The sequence below is a fragment of the Carettochelys insculpta genome, chromosome 9 (genome assembly GCF_033958435.1).
Source record: "Carettochelys insculpta isolate YL-2023 chromosome 9, ASM3395843v1, whole genome shotgun sequence".
In the NCBI taxonomy this organism is placed as follows: Eukaryota; Metazoa; Chordata; order Testudines; family Carettochelyidae; genus Carettochelys; species Carettochelys insculpta.
The window spans coordinates 9823845-9842618 of record NC_134145.1 but is presented as its reverse complement, the minus strand read 5'-3'; the positions used below and the strand labels follow the sequence as shown (position 1 = coordinate 9842618).

Here is an 18774-nt window from a genome sequence, read left to right as displayed (position 1 = left end):
AGTGTGTATTTTCTCCCTCCGTAAGAGTACTTGGGCACATATAGAAACAATAATTCACTTCCACTCTATTGTGGTTACTACCCGTCCATTTCTAATACAGTAGACTTTTGGAAACTGTTTTCTTACATAAAAGCAGCAAAACCAGTTCATGATTCAACCTATACCTGGGCTTTCTTGTTTTAATACAATCTGCAATAATGAAAATAATAAGATCTGTTTGCTTAGCCAAACAAAAGAGATTTTAACAATGCTGTTTACTAACACACCCCATGTTCAAGTATCCAGATTACCTGTAGTCTGTTGTTCCGTAACAGTGTTTGCTTACATAAGGGGCTTTATGTTCAGTTCCGTATATTTGAAATCTGGCTATTGATCTATTCACATACTGAACATCCTTTTTTATCAACAAAATTCAGCTTGCTTGTTCAGATCCAAGAGTTGCTAATGTTACCTAGCTGATCATTGTTTTCTAACTTTGTTCACCGGTGTAGAATATCCATTGTATATTGTCATTTTATGTTGAAACCTTGGAGACTGGTTACTTTGGGGAGCAAGGTAGTCTTTACACAGAGAAAAGAGCTCTAATGAGCTACTGTTGTTTATTTTTCTGTAATATAATTGATTGAGTTCAGTAAATAATGTAGCATCTGTTATTATACTATCTGTGAAATGTCAGAACAGAAAGATAGTAAGCAGGTGGTTGAGGAATGAAAGTATGAAAATGAATCTATTTAATTTAAAATGTGATCTCATAGCAGACACGCAAAAATGAACTTGAGGCATAAGGATGCTAAAAAATCTTTTGGATTCAGGCAGAAAGTGCCTAGGATTGCAAAAGCCCATGCATAGCTTTATATGTAATAGTTTATACTCAGAGAGAATTTTCCCCAGTGTCTGCACGTAAGAAGCAGATTGTTTAAATGATCTTGTACCCTTGCCCCTGCCCCATTCTTCCCCTTTAATGTAATTCATTTCTCCTACTACAAGGGGGAGATTTTCAAATACAAATGGCAACTGAGTACCTAATTCCCTTTGACAATCAAAGGGAAGTCTTCCTCTTTGTGCCTTTTTTCAGATCACCCCACTTATTTTTATTAAGATGTTTGTGAATAGATGTCTGAAGGTAGATTGCTAAATAAAGTAGGCCTGATTTTGCAAAAGTGCTGAGCATCTTCAGGTCCCCTGGATGTCATTGGCAGCTGAAAGAGCACTACACGTTTGAACATCAGGCCAAACCATTTTAGCAGGCATCCATTTTTGACAATCCCGGCCACAAGATTCATGTCATACTTGCTCCTGGAAGCCCTGCTTGGGACTGTGGCAGGGAACAGAGCCAAAGACAGCTATAATTCCTGCGCCAAAGAGCTCACATCTAAGAAGTCAAGTAACATGCGGAGTCTGAATAAGAAGCAAATAAAATTATTTACATTTGCTTGCTTTCATACGTTCTTCCCCGCACTGCCCCTGGTCCGAGCCGTTCAGTATTGACACATTCTTGTTGCTGTTGTGCAAAATGCATCCCTGCACTTGGAGCAGTTTCACCCTTTCTTTCCTCCTTCTTTCCTCTCTCCTTAAAATCTACTTTTTGCCATGTCCATGTCCTTGCTGATCTTCCTCTGACCATGGCTGCTCCCACATTCATGCTCCATGTACCTTAAATATCCTGTGTGCCTATAAGCATGTGTAAGAAATATCCCAATCAGAGCATTTTATTTACAAGTATTTTAGTAAATCTAAACAAGTAGATTTTTTCCCCCCATTGTGAGCTGCTGTTCAGAGCAGAAGAGGTTCCTTACTACCAACTGGTCTGTTATGGCTAGGAGTACAGCTTGATAATAAAAAGTATTTACAAAAATAAATGCATGTAATGGCTTAAATTTGTGTCTTTTAAGAAAACAATTGAACACTTGACAGTTATTCTCTCAATCAAAATTGACGACACCTTTCTGAGAAACAATTAAATTATCCATTTCCATCATGCAATAAACTGTAGATTTAATTATGTGATATAAAGGAAGGATTTATTTTAATTAATTGTCTGGTGGGCTGTTGTTAAGAAATGTAAAAAAAAAAAAATGGTTTTGTCATTGACACATAAAGCACAGTTAAAGGTCTGGAGCCCTGTGATAACTATTGGAGTTCTTGCATGAAAAATGGAAAAGCCTCTGCCCCCAAGTAGTTAACATTGAAGCTAAATAGTCCTTTTTCTTTTCTCAGGCTATCAGGCTATCTCTAGAGCAGTCTTTGCCTCCAGAACCAAAAAAAGAGAGCACTGAGTCAGTCAGTAAACTGCGGATCCGAACACCCAGCGGCGAGTTCTTTGAGCGGCGTTTCCTGGCCAGCAGTAAGCTGCAGGTTGTCTTTGATTTTGTAGCTTCCAAGGGGTACCCTTGGGAAGAGTTCAAGTTGCTGGGCACCTTTCCAAGGAGAGATGTAAGTAAACATACCTTTTGTCTATCAATTCTCTTATTCCTAGTTGTAGGTATCAAGATGGCATGTGTGTTACAGTATGAAAGATGAAGTTCGGCTTGGTGTGTTATAACATGGTCAAGCTCCAAAATAAAGCAACTCAACAGTTCAAACGGGAGTCCTAGGACGTTTAGAGATATGTAAAGCTATATTAGAAAATCCAGAGGAAAAAACCCAAATTTCTTAAGCAAAAATGTAAACAGTCATTGTAGGCTGTACTAACACCATGGTCTTCAAGGTTACTATTTTGCTACAAAAATTAAAAATAATAGGCCCAGTCTTTGGATTCAGCTGCGTTGTGATCAGCACAAAGCCTGAGGCTGGAAAAGGGTCCAAAGTTATGCACAAATTATGTCAGCCACCGAGCGGTGCGGCTCAGCAGCATATCAGCTGTGCTCCCCATGTGCTGTAATGGTGGGGAGTTCACCTGGGTCCCTCAGGGGTTGCGCATACTGGAGAGACCCTGAAATGGCCGGTGAAGTTGCCTTTCTGTCCTTTTTGCACCATGAGAGCCCAGTATGTGTGTCACTGCTACATGCACCCTGAGTATCTCTTCTGCAGGAAACTCTGTAAGGAGAAGACTCAACCCAGAGTGTTTGCAGCACTATTTTATAACCACCCTCTTTTGTGTCAGGATTAGTATCTAGTTTGTAAAATTCATCTTCAATTACAATCCACCCAACAAGCTGTAGAAATATTTGCACTTAATAAACATATTCTCTTGGGAGCAGGCTTGATAGGTGGGGATTGAGGCATAACTGTGAGTGGGATTTGTAGGTATCTCATGGCTTTTCAGATATCTGAGCCATGTCCTAAAGGCAGGAAAACTAATTTATAATCAGAGAACCTGTCAGAAAAGACAGTTGAGATGTTGAAAAGACACACAAATCCCCGCCTCTTTTTTTTTAAATGGTACTTACAACTGCTGGAGAAGAGAAGTAGATTTGAAGTGGGAGCTGGCAAAATGTCTTCCAATCCCACCATTCACAGCATCATCCCTATGCCTGTTAAGCAGCCTGCAAACCACAACCAGCACACAAGCTATATCAGCCTCATGGCAATTCCATAAAGGGATGCAAAAAAGAATGCCATTCAGCCCCTGTGAAATCAGTGCATTAGACTATCCAAATATTAAGGGCTGACCAGTTAGAGGACTTCAGAGTGTTCAGAGCCTTCCCCTCCACTTTTTCTCACCAGTCAGGGATCTAAGGTCTTCTCCCTTTTCCCTTCAGGCCCTATTACAACAAGAACTCCAAGGAAGCAAGGGATCACATTACATGACACAGACTAAGACTGCAAAAAAAACACCACCACAGTGGCATCTTCAGTCTGAGACTCCCTGGTGTTTCAGAGCAGCAGCCTATTAAATGGAAAAAAGTACTCTTTCCAGTAGGGACAATGTTAAGCAGTGTGCCTAGCTCCAGGGAGTGTCTTTTAATTACAAAGTAGGGGCCCTGTTAGCTTGACAGTGCTCTCATTAGAAGAGTGTAGACATCAGTGACCTTACTGTAACTTTCAAATAATGATAAAATTTATAACTCTCATTGGATTTTTCAGTATGAGAAGTGCTACATAAAGTAATAGTGGATGGAAGACCTAATTTCCTGATTGAGTCTGGAAACCTAGCTTCTATGCCTGTTTCTGCTACTGATTCAGTTGCGTGACCTTGGGCAAGACCTTAAGTTCTCTGCCTCAGCTTTAGCTCTATTAAATGAGAAAACTATATCTACCCACCTTCATAAATCACTTCGAGATCTTCAGATGGAAAGCATTAGTGTGTGTGTGTGTGTGTGTGTGTGTGTGTGTGTGTGTGTGTACGTGTGTACACACATATATATAGTCCAAGATTTTCAAACCTCGGTGCCTTCATTTATGACCCTAAATTATATCAAGGCAACCGAACAAATAGCTTACTTTTCAAAGTTGCTGAACAACCTTTGGAATCAATACATCAGTTCTAGTTGCTTAGATACTGTACTGATGATGTACTGTACCCTATGTAAGTATCAAGATGAAGAAAACTTGGAAAAATTTAGCTCATGTTTTAATTATTATTTCACATTGGTCATGGATTAGTGAGTGATCCTGTGAAAAGTGAGTACAACAAAGTCATGACATTCACGAGTGCAACATTCACGAATTCAGTTATTCGTGAACGTCACTTCCCTGGGGCACTGGTGCTGGGAGCACAGGTGGCCACTGCTTCCCTGGGGCTCCAGTGCTGCGAGCACCAGTGGCCACCACTTCCCTGGGGCTCCAGAGCCGCTAGTGCCGGCAGCCACTGCTTACCTGGGGCTTGGTCTAATCTTGCCATAAAATAGGGAAAGGAAGCCACTTTTCATGGTACTTTCAAACTATACCCTTAGTGTCCCCGCTTGGAAAATGGAGTTAATGACACCAATCTCCTTTGTAAAATGCTTTGAGATGTGCTGATGAAAAACATGGTGGTGGTGACAGCATTACTTTTAATGGTGGAAAGATGCACGAGGTTTTTACTTGGGACATTTTTTAAATGTAGATTTTCAAAAAGCTCTTTTAGTTTGTTTCTCTTACAACGATGTACCATGAATTTCAAATGGAATGCTATAACTCATCAGGAAAGAGATCTTGGAGTCGTCATGGATAGTTCTCTGAAAACATCCATGCAGTGTGCAGCAGAAGTCAAAAAATACAAACCAGATGTTAGGAATCATTAACAAAAAGGATAGAGAATAAGATGGAGAATATCTTAATGCCCTTATATAAAACCATGGTATGCCTGAATCTTAAATACTACGTACAGATGTGGTCTCCTCATCTCAAAAAAGATATATTGGCATTAGAAAAGGTTCAAAAAGGGCAGCTAAAATGATTAGGGGTTTGGAACGGGTTCCATAGGAAGAGAGATTAAAGAGACTGCGACTCTTCAGCTTAGAAAAGAGGAGACTAAGGGGATATGTTAGAGGTATATAAAAATATGATTGGTGTGGTGAAAGTGAACCAGAAAAATTTGTTTTTGTTCTCATAATATCAAAACTAGGGACACCAAATGAAATAAATGGTCAGCAGGTTTAAAACAAATAAAAGGAAGTTCTTAACACAGCACACAGTCAACCCGTGGAATTCCTCACCAGAGGAGGCTGTGAAGGCTAGGACTATAACAGGGTTTAAAAAAGAACTAGATAAATTCATGGAGGTTAGGTGCTTTAATGGCTATTAGCCAGGATGGGTAAGGAATGGTGTCCCTAGCCTATGTTTGTCAGAAGCCGGCGATGGATGGCAGGAGAGAGATTGCTTGATCAATACCTTGATCAATACCTGTTCAGTCCACTCCCTGTGGGGCACCTGGTATTGTCCGCTTTGGTTTGACCCAAGTGTGGCCATTCTTATGTTCCTATGTTGTTTTGCAGTTAAATATGCAGGATGTGTATTGTATCACATGCTGAAGTTTAAGTAGCTCTGTATATGTTTGGATATCCATCTCAAAAGGGTACCTCAGGCTATGGCGACAGCATTCTCATCAGTGACCTCTGCAACCATTACATCAGCAATGTATCTAAGCCAAGTTTAATGTCTGGTAAAATGCACATCCTGGAGTGACTGGAATTTAGCTTACTCACTATGTTGTTTTCCCAGTCACAGTACACTGGATAGCAAGTGCATGGCCATATTCTATTTGTTCCCTAGATTTTCAAGAATGCTATTAATCTGAACCACCTCACGTGTAGACACAGTGATGGTAATACACTGTGCTTAACCAAAATAATTGCATTTGAGAAGCAAAATGTGTTGCTTTCCTGTGACACAATAGGCATAAGTCATAGACTTCAGAGACTTGATTGCATGGAAAAGTGTGATCAAACATGAGCCTAATTTCTGTTTCTTGTGCATGTGCAATATGCTGCTTAGTTTAGCGATTAGGTGCATGTGAATCCTCATTCAATGAGTGAATTCAGTTCTGTTGTTAATGCTTCAATTCATATTTGTGTGATCAGTTAGGTTACTTCTTAGCGGCTAGCTATCAGCCATTTTCCCCTCTCATACCAAAAAGAAGCACTCTAATTTTAGTATAAATGAAAGCATTTCATTTTTTTTTATCATATTAATGAACTTTGAGAATCCTAATTCACCTTGAGAATTTGCTGCTCAGTGAGGAGATGGAGTCACACAAATTTCTATTTCTTGTATTCATTTCACTGCTATTCTCAAAAGAACAAAGAATGATCACCCATGCAGCTGAAACAGTATTCTAGCCAGAGTCTGAAGTAGCATATGCAGAATTCCATTAATCATTAATTAATTTTCCTCCATCTAAGCATGTAATCTTATTTTCTTTGAACTAAAGGAAGAAGTATCCCAAAATATCTCCCATGTTTCAGGTCTTCCAACTTAGAACAAAAACAAGCCCATTGCTCTAAGCTATATTGTTCCTGTGTTTAAATATTGGGCATAGTTAGTCTCCTGTGACACTTTCTGGCACATAGACAATGCATCTATTCTTATCACAGGTTTTTGGGGCATATCAAAATGACATTATCAACTCACTTTACTTTGTAAGGTCAAAATGCTTCATTATGACTTCTTTCAGCTTTTATAAAGGATAATAAAATTTGAAACAATAAAGATTAAATTCAGGACTATGACTTTGTCAAAGTGAAGCTCTTTGACTTTTTTTCCTCTAAAATGTTGACAAAAATTGATGCTTTTCTGTGACACATTCTGAGTTAGTCTAATTAGCATTTTGGATGGAAAACTGTTCAGAAAATTTTCATTCAGTTGTACAAAATACTTGTTTTTAACACCCTCAGTCCAGATGTTCCAGCAAAATGTTGTTGAAATATTTTCACATCTCCAGTAAATAAAAATTCATTAATTCTATATTCCTGTTGTTTACTCAGATATCCTTGGCTAACTTAAAGTCCATATCATAACCCTACTGTAAATAAAAACTTCTACATGAGTAAATACACAGATTAACCTTTTCTAAACACTACTTGTTGTTTAAAAACACCAGAAACATTCCAAAGCATTTAAGCATATGCAACGACTTGTTACTGGGATTTCCTCACTGACTATGCTGTCCTTCCACTCACACTAACCACCCTTTTCCTTTAGGCCATGGCAAAGTTGATGCCACACCCAAAGCTATATTTTGCACCAGTGAATCTGGTTGCTTAGTGGATTCCTGACTAATAGCTTTGAAGAAGTTTTGTTTTTACTGACCACTGTTTTTTTCATGAGATGCGTGTGCAAAAGCTGTGTGTATATAAACAGAACTTTTTATTGGAGGGGGTTCTCTTTTTTTGGTATTCAATGTGAAATGTGCTTGTTAGCTTTCATGCAGTCTAAATGTTTTATTTTTATAGTTCCTTCCAAGAATCACTTCACCTGCCATTGAAATGCATGGTAGCACAGCAACTGTTTAACTACACTGCAAAATGCAGAGCTAGCCCTAGATACGTGAATCTACTTACTTACCTTTTGAACTGTCCATGAGCCCTTTTCCAGCTTGAAAACCTCCCAGGTGTAGTCCACTGAGTGTGCCAGCTGCCAAATCTATCCAAAGCTCAGTATGCAATCATTGGTTCCCAGGGAGAAGTCTGCAGAAGTCTTCCTGAGGCCTTTGTACATCTCACAGAGCAGGCCTTTCACAATGTTAGATCAGGAAGTAAAGGATCCCATATCCAATTGACACTACAGGGAGCAGTTTAAGTAAACAGCATGGATTATTCAGATTGGAATTTTGCCAGAATATGAGAATTACAGGCGGCCCGTGACCTACAAACACATTGACTTATGACCATTCGTACTTATGACCAACCTCCCATTAACTCCATATTACTGTACTGTATAATATTTTCGAGTTGAGAACCGTGTACGTTCAGTTTTTTGAACAGCATGGGCAGCATGGTATGAGAACTACAGCACAGTCATGGCGGTAGCCGACATGTTATCCCCCCCGCCCCTTTGTTTTGTTTTGGTTCTCAGTAGCGCGTTGTGTTTGCATGTCTGCGGTCGGGCAGCGTGTTTACATTTCATTCCCTCATATATTTTGCCCTTACAGTATTTTCTGTGTTTGCTTGTGGCCATCATGGCAAGTAACAGGAAAAGTGCTAGTGATAAGGGTGGTTAGTAAAGCTATTGATTGAGAACAGAAAATAACAAGAGTGAGGCAATATGAAGGCGGTCAAACAGTGTCCTTGGTGCACTGTTGTTTTGTAGGTGCTTTGTTACATTTGGAGTGCTAGTGAATTAATATTATAAACATTACTGGTAGTGGGCAGTTGATAGCTACTTGTATAAGAGTATATCCAACTTACGACCAAATCGAGTTACGATCAGGTGTTCGGAACGTAACCCGTTCGTAAGTCTGGCACTGTCTGTAACAGCTTGTGTTTGCAAAAGCACGATGGCATCTTTAATCACTTACCAAAACGGTCCTGACCTTAATTTTTCATCGTATTTGAAAGACACCACCTCCCGCAATACAGCACCCCGTAGCACCATGCAGGGGCATTGGGAGAGCTTTGCACATTGTGTTTACAGGTTTTCTCTGGAAATCAGAATTAAGCTCTGCAGTCATTTCTGCCCTCTACTTCCACATTAATTGTACACAGTGTAAACCATTTATTTTACTGTCTTTTACAGACAGTATACTGGACACTTAAGCTCTTCATTTATTGTATCTAGAAGCTTTAGTAAGCTAAGACTTTTACAGTATTCCACATTTATTTATCTCAGCTGTAGCTGGGGATCAGGTGGCAGTTAAGTCACTTAAGGTTATTCAGATGCATCTAAAATGTTGCTTAATAATTCAGAACCAGTTTGCTCTGTTTAGAATGTTAAGATTGTTTAAATCCTTTTTATTAGTCAATTCCAACAGCACTTTGAAGTAATGGTATGTGGGGAGAATACATCCAGTCAAGGTACGTGCTCATCAGGATTTCAGTAGGGCTGTGTCTACGCTGCCCCTCCCTTTTGGAAAAGGTATGCAAATACAGCCGATTGAAAATGCAAATGAGGTGCGAAACAGTCTTGCCCATTAGATAATGTGCAACCCTCAAGAAGACCTCGTCCAGCAGCAGCTTCAGGATTTAGCTTCCTTTCTCTTCCCTTCACCTTGATGGAAGGCTGGGGAAAGGGTGAATATGATGTAGAACAGACGTGCTCTAAGTGATATGTGGACGGACTCGTTCTATATTTGCTCATGTCCAGTAGCTGGTATTGACCAGCATTGTAGAAGTTTCAGAGAGGACTGCCGGCCTGATCCCCTAGTTACTGAGCTACTGCAGCACCTTTGGCTGTTTTAATGGAAACAGCCAATTCAGAGTATAAAAAGCTGAAGTGCCAGCTCAAGTCAAATGTTACGTCACCAAGATATGCTCATTTCACTGGATAGTAGCTAGAATTGGGAATCTTCATTGTACGAGTAAATTTTTGTGTGCTTGCTACTGTCACTGGAGATCATGCTCTACTATCAAGGGGTTAAGCCATTAAAATGAAACAATCAAAGCACAAGGAAACCTAGCAAATAGTTTTGGGTCCAATAATCAATTTGTCTTAAAAGTTAGCTGATAAGACGCGCCTTCTGGATTTCATATATATTGTTAAATTCACATTATTCCATTGCGGAATTTTATAAGTTATACACTTAAGCAAATGTTGGGCTACTTCTGTAGTCCTAGTTAACTAACACGTGTTCAGAGAACTGTGCTAATATAACTGATGGTTCTGGAGCACAAACAAGCTATTAAAATAAACCTAAATGTTGTCCTTATTTCAAACTCTGCAACATAAATCAGTGTTTTCCCAGTACAAAAGGAACAAATCTTCTAGCAAAATAAACATCTATGTCAAATTTTAAAAGGCTTCTATAACTCTTTTATTCCATGAAATAATGTGTTTCCTCTTTGATTTCTGTAAGCTGATAGGAAATGTAATTTGATGTTATCCATGTAATCTCTTCAGTAGGTTTTTATCATTATTTCTTATTATGTAAAATAATACTTTTTAAAAAAAACACATAATTTAAAACCAAAAAGTTTGCATTCACTTTCATAAAACTTCAAATTATATAGGAGGTTGTGTGTCATCCTTAGCAAAAGCAGAACCATTCAAAGCAATAGAACTGCTAGATACACTTGTTTATCCACTACTGACTAGACTTTCCAAATAGCTGTAGAGAAGATCACACACATCTAGCAGTCATGCAATTCTTCTGCCTACATCAGCTGGATTAGTTAATGAAGCCAACACTTTTGGCCTTTAACTTATCTTTTTTTTTCTCTTTTTCCAGTACGTAATATTTGTCCAACAAGGTACATTTATCATAGTTTAGTATTCATATATTGTAATTTAGTCGGTTGTTGGTACTCATCTTTGGAACCACCTGAAGACATTACAGAGAGAGAGAGTGTTGGTTTTAAGAAATAAGCTTTGTGTGTTACCAAGATGTCCATAATTGATTTACATGTTCAGTGACTCTGTGAAGGGCACCTTCCTTTCGATTGCTCTGCCTGCTGGCTTTTAAGCCCTGTCTTATCCCTTAGCTTGAGCACAGGCCCAAGAATACTAAGTTCAGGTGAACAGGAAAATTTATACACATGGTCAGAACGTTCAAATCTGCATACAAGTCATGTTACCCTGATGGTTTTTGCTCTTTTTAATAGTTCTGTTGTTCACAAAGAATGAAGGGCAGCCTTTTTCAGCATGGGTGAAATTCTGGCCCTATTAAAGTCAATAGCAAACTGCTACGATATCTTGATGACTCTAGTTACCAATAAGTTACTTCCGTATTTACCATGGTTAGAATTTTTGTAAGTGAATGTTCGAATGATTCTGGCTTTTCAGCAAAATTGTTGTTAACATTTCCTTCCTGGGAGATAAGATTTGTTAAAGCAGTTCAGACTTGGTGTTCTGTCATAAGCAGTAGCTGATATCCAGAATCTTGGAGGAAGGTGGACTATCCCTCATGCATCTAGCCACCTATGCAAAGCTGCATATGGCAAGGAAAAAGGAGGAGGAAATTTCCTCCTAATCCCCTGTAGCCAGATAGATGGAAAAAATCTGTCTAGAGAACCTGACTGTCTAGAACAGTGTTTCTCAAAGAATTAACCTCTGTGAAAACTCTAACTTATCCCAGGGGAAGTTAAAGCCAGGCCTGTGGGTAAAACATTATTTTTGTTTTTATTTGAAATTCACCAAAGCCAGAACTCAGTACTGAATACTAAACTTCAGTTGATTCATCTTGAGTCCAAAGGTGGAATGAGAAAACAAGTAAGAATACTTCTTCTGTCTGCAGGATTAAAATATTCTACCTAAATGCACCTTTTTCTACCCTCTTCCCCAGGAGCACTCTACTTTGTAGCATACATACATCAGGGAGACCCAAGTACATTATCTGATTGCAGGGGGAAGTATACTATTGAGAAGCTGGGAAACTCTGCTTTAAATTATAGCACTATCCAGTCTACACTGTCCTCCTAAATATATGTCTGTAGGTGTATTTTCCAGATCAGGTAGATGTACATGCGCTAGCTGTGATCAAATTAGCATGCTAAAAACTGAATCGTAGCCATGGCAACAAAGTGGGTTAGCCACTCCAGTGCATACTTAAGGTCCTGAGCAGGACTGTGCTCAGAGCAGCTAGCCAGTCCCGCTGCCTGTGCCACCATGGCTGTGCTGCTATTTTAGCAAGCTAGTTTATTTAGAGCTGCATAATACATCTAACCCAAGCTGGAAATCAGGCCTCTATCTCAACTGTAGACATGCCTGCAGACACTTCTTATTTTGGCTCATACGTTACATTCATTCTATACTTTGTGCTGCGCAAAGTATCAAAATGTCCATAAAGAGCCTAGGTAACAATCTCCTGCTGTTTTGGCAACTGGCTAAGTAAATACATCAAACTAAATTACAAAAGCAGTCCTGTGTATATTTCTGATTCTGCACATGGTTTTTACACTGTTCTCATCAATATTCTGCCTTAGATTAACCTTTCAACTTGTGTTAAAAAACTTTCTGAAGTTTTTGTTCTATATAATCATAATTAAATGCATATAAATCCCATTGCTGACCAGAACTATCTCACCAGACAATCTACATCTCGAAGTCTCTGCAGAAAAAAAATATATTGCTAAGAATGGCATCTGGTGAAGCTCTGATCGTGCTTGGAAGTCTTGATTGGATGGTCCTCAGGTTTGTTTAGCTCCTGATGGAAACTTCTGGGAACACAAGGGAGTTCTCTCTCTTCCCTTTCCTCCTTCCTGAAAGGAAATGTAATTGGTGAGAATTCAAATTTGGTCAAAATGAAAGTATTGTAGCCATGCAGAGGTAGCAGTCAGCATCCCAAGAGGGAGACAGAGCATAGACTGAGCTTCACTATGCCCGGGGGCTGATACAGAGCAACATTCCTGTCTTTCTAATGACTGCCTGCTTTTCTAATTGCTGGAGGTGAGGGGTGACAGGGAATTCTGGCTGCTGCAAAAGAGGAGGAGTGATAATGAGATTATGTGAAGAGAATTTTGGCATTTTTGAAGGCATTGTGGGGGGAAAAAAACTTTTTATACCCTTGGCCACTTCTTTAGAAGGATTGGTAAAATCCTTGAAAACCTGCATAGACCAGCTCTCTAACTATACTTTTAATCATTGTCTTAAGAGGATCCAGCAAGATAAGGGAAGTTTTATGACCTGCTATTCTTCTCACACAAACAAAGCTGCAATTAAATTCACTGGGGATCTATCTTACTTTGTAAAAGCAAGAAAATATTATTTTTATTATGTTATTATTCAAAATTACCCTTCCCCTAAAACCCTCACAATCTAAGAAAAACTGTAGATACAACATGCTACAGTATTAGTCAAGCTGGTGATTGGTCATATCTTGAAACTCCTTTGTATGTTTGTTTTGTTTATTATAGGTGGGGCTGGTAGCACCACCTAATGCAAAGGTTGTCCAACCTGTTTTCAAATGCTTATGACTTTACTAATCCTTTGACTTTCTGGGTGTCTGCCTGAGGCTGAATTTTCGGAAAATTTCAGCCAAAGGGTTCAATCTTTTCCAATAACAAGGCTAACAAAAATACATTGTTTTGCACACATTAAAAGTTTCTAGCAGCCTTTGTTTGAAAAGCTCTAGTACGTACATGCTGGGGAGCAAGGACTTGAAATTAGGCATGGACTTGAAATTTTGTGTCAGAGATGAATCTTTCTTTTGCTGTCCCTGTGAAAATCTGCCCAAATTTGGCCAAATCATAAACCTTTGAAAAGTTGCAGTTTATATGTACTCAGTAGAGGTTTGTTGAGCTATGTTATGATTCCAAGATTGTCACCCTGTCTGTGTCACTATGAAGCCTAAAATATCTGTTGAATCTGTGAGAAGCAATGGAAACAGCTACAAGCTTTGCCGAGATCACTTTTTGTTTAGAATATCACCAGGTATAATCATTGCTACCATTTGCAGTCTGTTTCTGTCCAGTTTTTAACCTTAATCTTTTGACTTTACTCTCATGTAGGGTATGAAGCTAGGCATGTATGCATGCCATGCAAAGAGTCCGAGACCATTGTGATTGTCGAGTTAATACAACAAATCACCACCTCTGCTCTACAGCTAATTTACAGCAATTTCATTAGATGTGAGGGAGTTTGTACAGATTGTGGATTACTTGGCCCAGCTGTTCTATTGTTAAATCTCTTGAAGATTGCAACTACACTGGGTAGAGCAGGACATCCCCTGCGATTGTGGCTCTGGACTGTGGTGGGCAGGCCCAGGTCCAAGCACCTAACCCATGTCTACTTAACAAGTAAGTCAGCAATACTGCAATTGGTGCAGCAATGTTAATTTAGCAGGTCTGGTGAAGACACGCTAAGTCAGTGGGAGAGCATTCTCCCATTGATGGCTGAGCGGTGGAAACTATGTTGGTGGAAGAGCATCTCCCATTGACGTACACCAATGTCTGTACAGCACTAGATCAACCTAAACTACATCACCCTCAGTTAACATAACTTATGTAACTGAACTAGCATAACTTGATATTGATTTACAGCATTAGTGAAGACCAGCCTTGAAGACAGTCTCTCCTATGCTGTCAATGAAACCCCTGGCGGTATAGAGGAGGAAACTGCCCAATTTCAAAGTATGGGGGACAAAGGTGAATTAGATTGGGAAAAGGAGTATGGGGAGGGGTAGGAAGACTGGGACTGCAGGTTGCCAGCTCAGAATGACACTAGAGCACATTTCTGTCCCTTCCAATAAGTATCTGCGGAAACCCACTGGCAAAGTGCTCCATTCCCTGGGGGTGCTGACCCATATGAAAAATAACAACCTACTGTTGCTATCAGTTCCTCTGTTCATTCAAGGGCAGAGATGTGTGTGCTGGATCCTGCAAATGTGCGGACGACCCATGTGTATAGCTATATGACATCACATGATGGAATTCCTTGTAGCTTTTCCATGATAGCTAAATTCTTCTGAGCTAGCCAGATCTAATCAGCAACAAATATTCAAAGTTGAAGGAGGAGGAGTGGAGTGGTTTGAGCCTTTTTAAACCTTCTCACTGACCAAATTTCCAACTTCCCTTCTTATTCCTTATCAATCCTATTTGAGTCCAGCACCTTCAGAACCTGACCACTGCTGAACAAGAGAATTTTCCAAACCACAGGAGGTCCGTATTGTCTAGCATCATTATCAACACTTCCACTGCTTACTGAGCTCTTAGAAGACATTTGGGGTAAATTAGAGATAAATAACAGCACAGAACACAGAAGAGCCAGGACTGGTACCTGTAAACACATCTTATAGGCCCATGTGGAAACATGGCCACACCCATGATAAGTGATCATCTGGCTAACTAAAATCATTCCGGATTATGGATGTTGCCAGATGAGTGAGTGCCTGATTAGAGAGGTTCAACCTGTGTAACACTAGGTCTCCAGCAGGACATTCCTACCCTGTATCTAGCCTAGATGCTTATTCAAATCCGTCTGCGGAGAGTGGCATAGTACATATTCATATCTCTGCACCTCCAGGTCCCTATCACCCCTCCACAATATCTGACCTCTAGTGATACGGATTCAAAATCTTACTCAGTAAATGCCATTAGCTCACCAGGCTGTTTTTTATCATTTTTAATTGTAATATATGTTAAATGACAATACACGGTTGCATCCATGGAAAAACGCTACCCATATCTCACCATGTACGGTATCGTTTGGATTATTCTTACTGTACATTGTGCTTTTATCCAAAATTAAATGCTACATGACTATAATTCACTAAATGGAATCCAACTGAAATCAGCACTGCAAGAATTCCATTCAGTTCAGTGCAATAGGTCATCATAAAAGAAAGGGACTTACTCTGTGAATCTGCTTTCTAAGTTTCTCTCAGAACTTTGTCCATTCTAATTGTTCTACAATCTACATGATATAGTGACATAATAAAGGCAAGACAGTGTAGTCTAGGAGTTAGAGCATGGGCCTGGGAGAGAGTTCTTCTGGTAGACATGGGTGAAGTATTTCAGGTGAACATTTTATTCAGCAAAAATGCAGTTTTAATTGACCCAAAAATATTTGTGAATTTGACATGAATATTTTCAACCATTCACAAAACAGCCAAAGTAGGTAGAGATGACAAAGAATGTGATGCTGCTACCTCCTTGCACTCTCCCAATTACCTTTACCCCAGTGTTCACGGTACTCACCTGGGATGACCAAGTTTCAAATCCTTGCTCTAGAACTGACCTGAAACAGGTCTTATGCCAAAACTCCTGGGAGGAAAACAAATCCCAACCAGATTCAGCTCAATTCAGACCTATTATATTTCCCCCCAGCCCTGGGAACTGCCACTGAACTGCAAACTCAGCTATTCACCCAGCACTACTCCTGGATTCTGTTCCCAACTCCTCTGCTGACTCACTGTGAACTCTTTGCCAAGTGAGAAGCTTTCTCTCTGTCATTTACCCATCAGTCAAATAAGGATAATAATACCCAATTCACAATGGCCATTTTAATGTTTGTAAAATGCGTAGAGATCTTTGAGTGAAGGTTACCATGGAAAGGCAAACTCTTATTAACATGTTTAATTTGTTGTGTGCACAGTTGGTGAAAGCCACATGTATTGTGGTGGAGCTATGCTGTAAAAGTTATATTTAGCTGTGCCATAAGGACATCAAACGATCTGAGCAGATCTGATACTTTTTTACAGTACAGTAGAATCTCAGAGTTATGAACAACAGTTGAGTATTGACTTAATACAGCTTTGAAACTTTACTCTGAAGAAGAAAAATGCTGCTTTACCTTTACTTTTGTACTAGTTTACATTTAACAAGGTACTGTATTGTATTTGCTTTCTACCCCCCACCCCTTTTTCTTATCTCTGCTACTGCCTGATTGCATGCTCTGGTTCCAAAATACGTGTGTAGTTGACTGGTCAATTCATAACTCTGGTGTTCATAACCCTGATGATCTGCTGCATTGACAACAACAGTTAAAAATCAGGAGCCAAACCCTAAAAACTCTAAACCCTAAAACTGATTTGGTCAAACATCAAGACCTGTTTAAAAATAATGCAGGGTTCCTTTTATTTGGATTCTTCTATTGTCATCGTTTTATATGTTCAACATTTTCTCTGCAACTACAAGGCCTAGAAACTTATTTTTTAAAAAAAATGAAAGTTGAGATTTTCATGTAATCCCATTTCTTCTAACCATGCGGGGAGACAAGTTCCAAATATCACAAGACTCGCTATAAAATTGCAAAACTGAACAACATAGGTTTTTGGTTTATTGTTAGAATGTACTTATGCATTTGTGCTCTAGTGTGTTCAGTTTTGAACAAAAGTAAGAGGAGGATGTGATCTTTACCCTAGTTTGCAGTCTAAACAAACAGGTAGTAATATAAGTAAGGTGCATATGGCCTGGATAAGCAGGATCCATAGGCAGATCCTCAACTGATGTAAACTGCTATAGCTCCACAGAAGTCAGTTTTCACCAGGGAGGTAAATGAATTTTGTGTGGGAGGATGACTAGCGCAGGGGTCGGGTTATAACCTATATATCTTTGAGGTGTTAATATTGGTTATTGGATTAAATATGTATCTTGTGTTGGATGTAAAATTTTATTTGTAGAAGTATGCAGAAGTCAGGTACACATAGGTATAGTAGTTCAGTCCTTGCACGTTTCTGGATTAAAGATTTTATTGTGAACAACATGTGAAATGTTTTATTTGCCATGTTTTGCTAACTGTGATATAATATTGTTCCTTATTTGCTAACATGATGGGTTTCTTTCATTCACATTAAAACGATTTTCAAGCTAATTCAGCTAAATCAGATCTAATTGCATTTATTTCTATTAAGTACACACTCTTTATTCATTCCCATAGTGAACCTATTATCCAGATATCCCTTTTACACACACATTAGCATTATTTTTACAGGTAGGAAGGAGCCACTGTATTTGTTTGTGTGTCAGAATGAAAATACAGTTTTTTAAACAGATTTAGTCCTTTGCCAGGTGTGCATTTAAGTAATTTTCACTGCATTTATACTTAGAGGGATTAGGAAAGAGAGTAAAAGAACTCTTTGTGCATTTGATTCATGAAATGTATTCATGCGTGTGTAAGTGGAAGAGAGGTTGAGCTACTCAAGAATCAGATCCTTATCCTAGGGCGTAGCGTAGGTGAAGGGTGTGATATTTGCTGCTCAACTACATGTTAGAATAATTGTATATTCAATTCATTATTTTTAAATGATCTTCCTGGGCATTAAGCCATGTTTTATCTCTTCACTGCAGGGTTAGAATTGGGTAAGAAACCATGTCTTGTAAGCAGTAAAATTGCAGCTGTCCCGGATGTGAATGTGTAGTGGTAGCAGATGTAGGTCAGTTCAGGTGAGCATGCAATGCTGCGCAAAATTAGTTTGCAAGGAAAAACTTTCTTTTCTTATAAAAAGATATGGAAATATATATAACATAAAACCCACCAATGGGAGTTATTTATATAGAATTTCATAAGTTTGAGCATTTACTGAGCACATTATTGTACTATAAAATGTATTTTGAGCCCTCGAACATCTGTCTGCTCCCATCACCTTCTCCTGTTGTATGTGGTATTTCGATGAACTCTGATCAGTTGGCATCGTGTCAGACATGGAATCCTGATGGCGCAGAAAGTCAGCTGACAGAGCTTTTTATATGCTATGTAAAAGGTTGCTCTTGTTTTAAACTCCTTGGAATATAGAATATTTAAATCTTTGCAAAACCACTAAATTATTTAAAAACAAAACCAAACCACACATTTACTTGACTTCTTCGTTAGGCCAAATCTATG

General features: G+C 39.1%; 1 protein-coding gene across 1 annotated transcript in view; it reads left to right on the top strand.

Moving 5' to 3' along the window:
• The window catches only part of FAF1 (Fas associated factor 1), a 283789-nt gene that overhangs the window by 259053 nt on the left and 5962 nt on the right, over positions 1 to 18774 (top strand). Inside the window, exon 18 of the mRNA XM_075002704.1 lies at positions 2218 to 2433. Coding sequence (XP_074858805.1) covers positions 2218 to 2433 — 216 coding nt within the window. The remainder of the gene's footprint in view (positions 1 to 2217; positions 2434 to 18774) is intronic.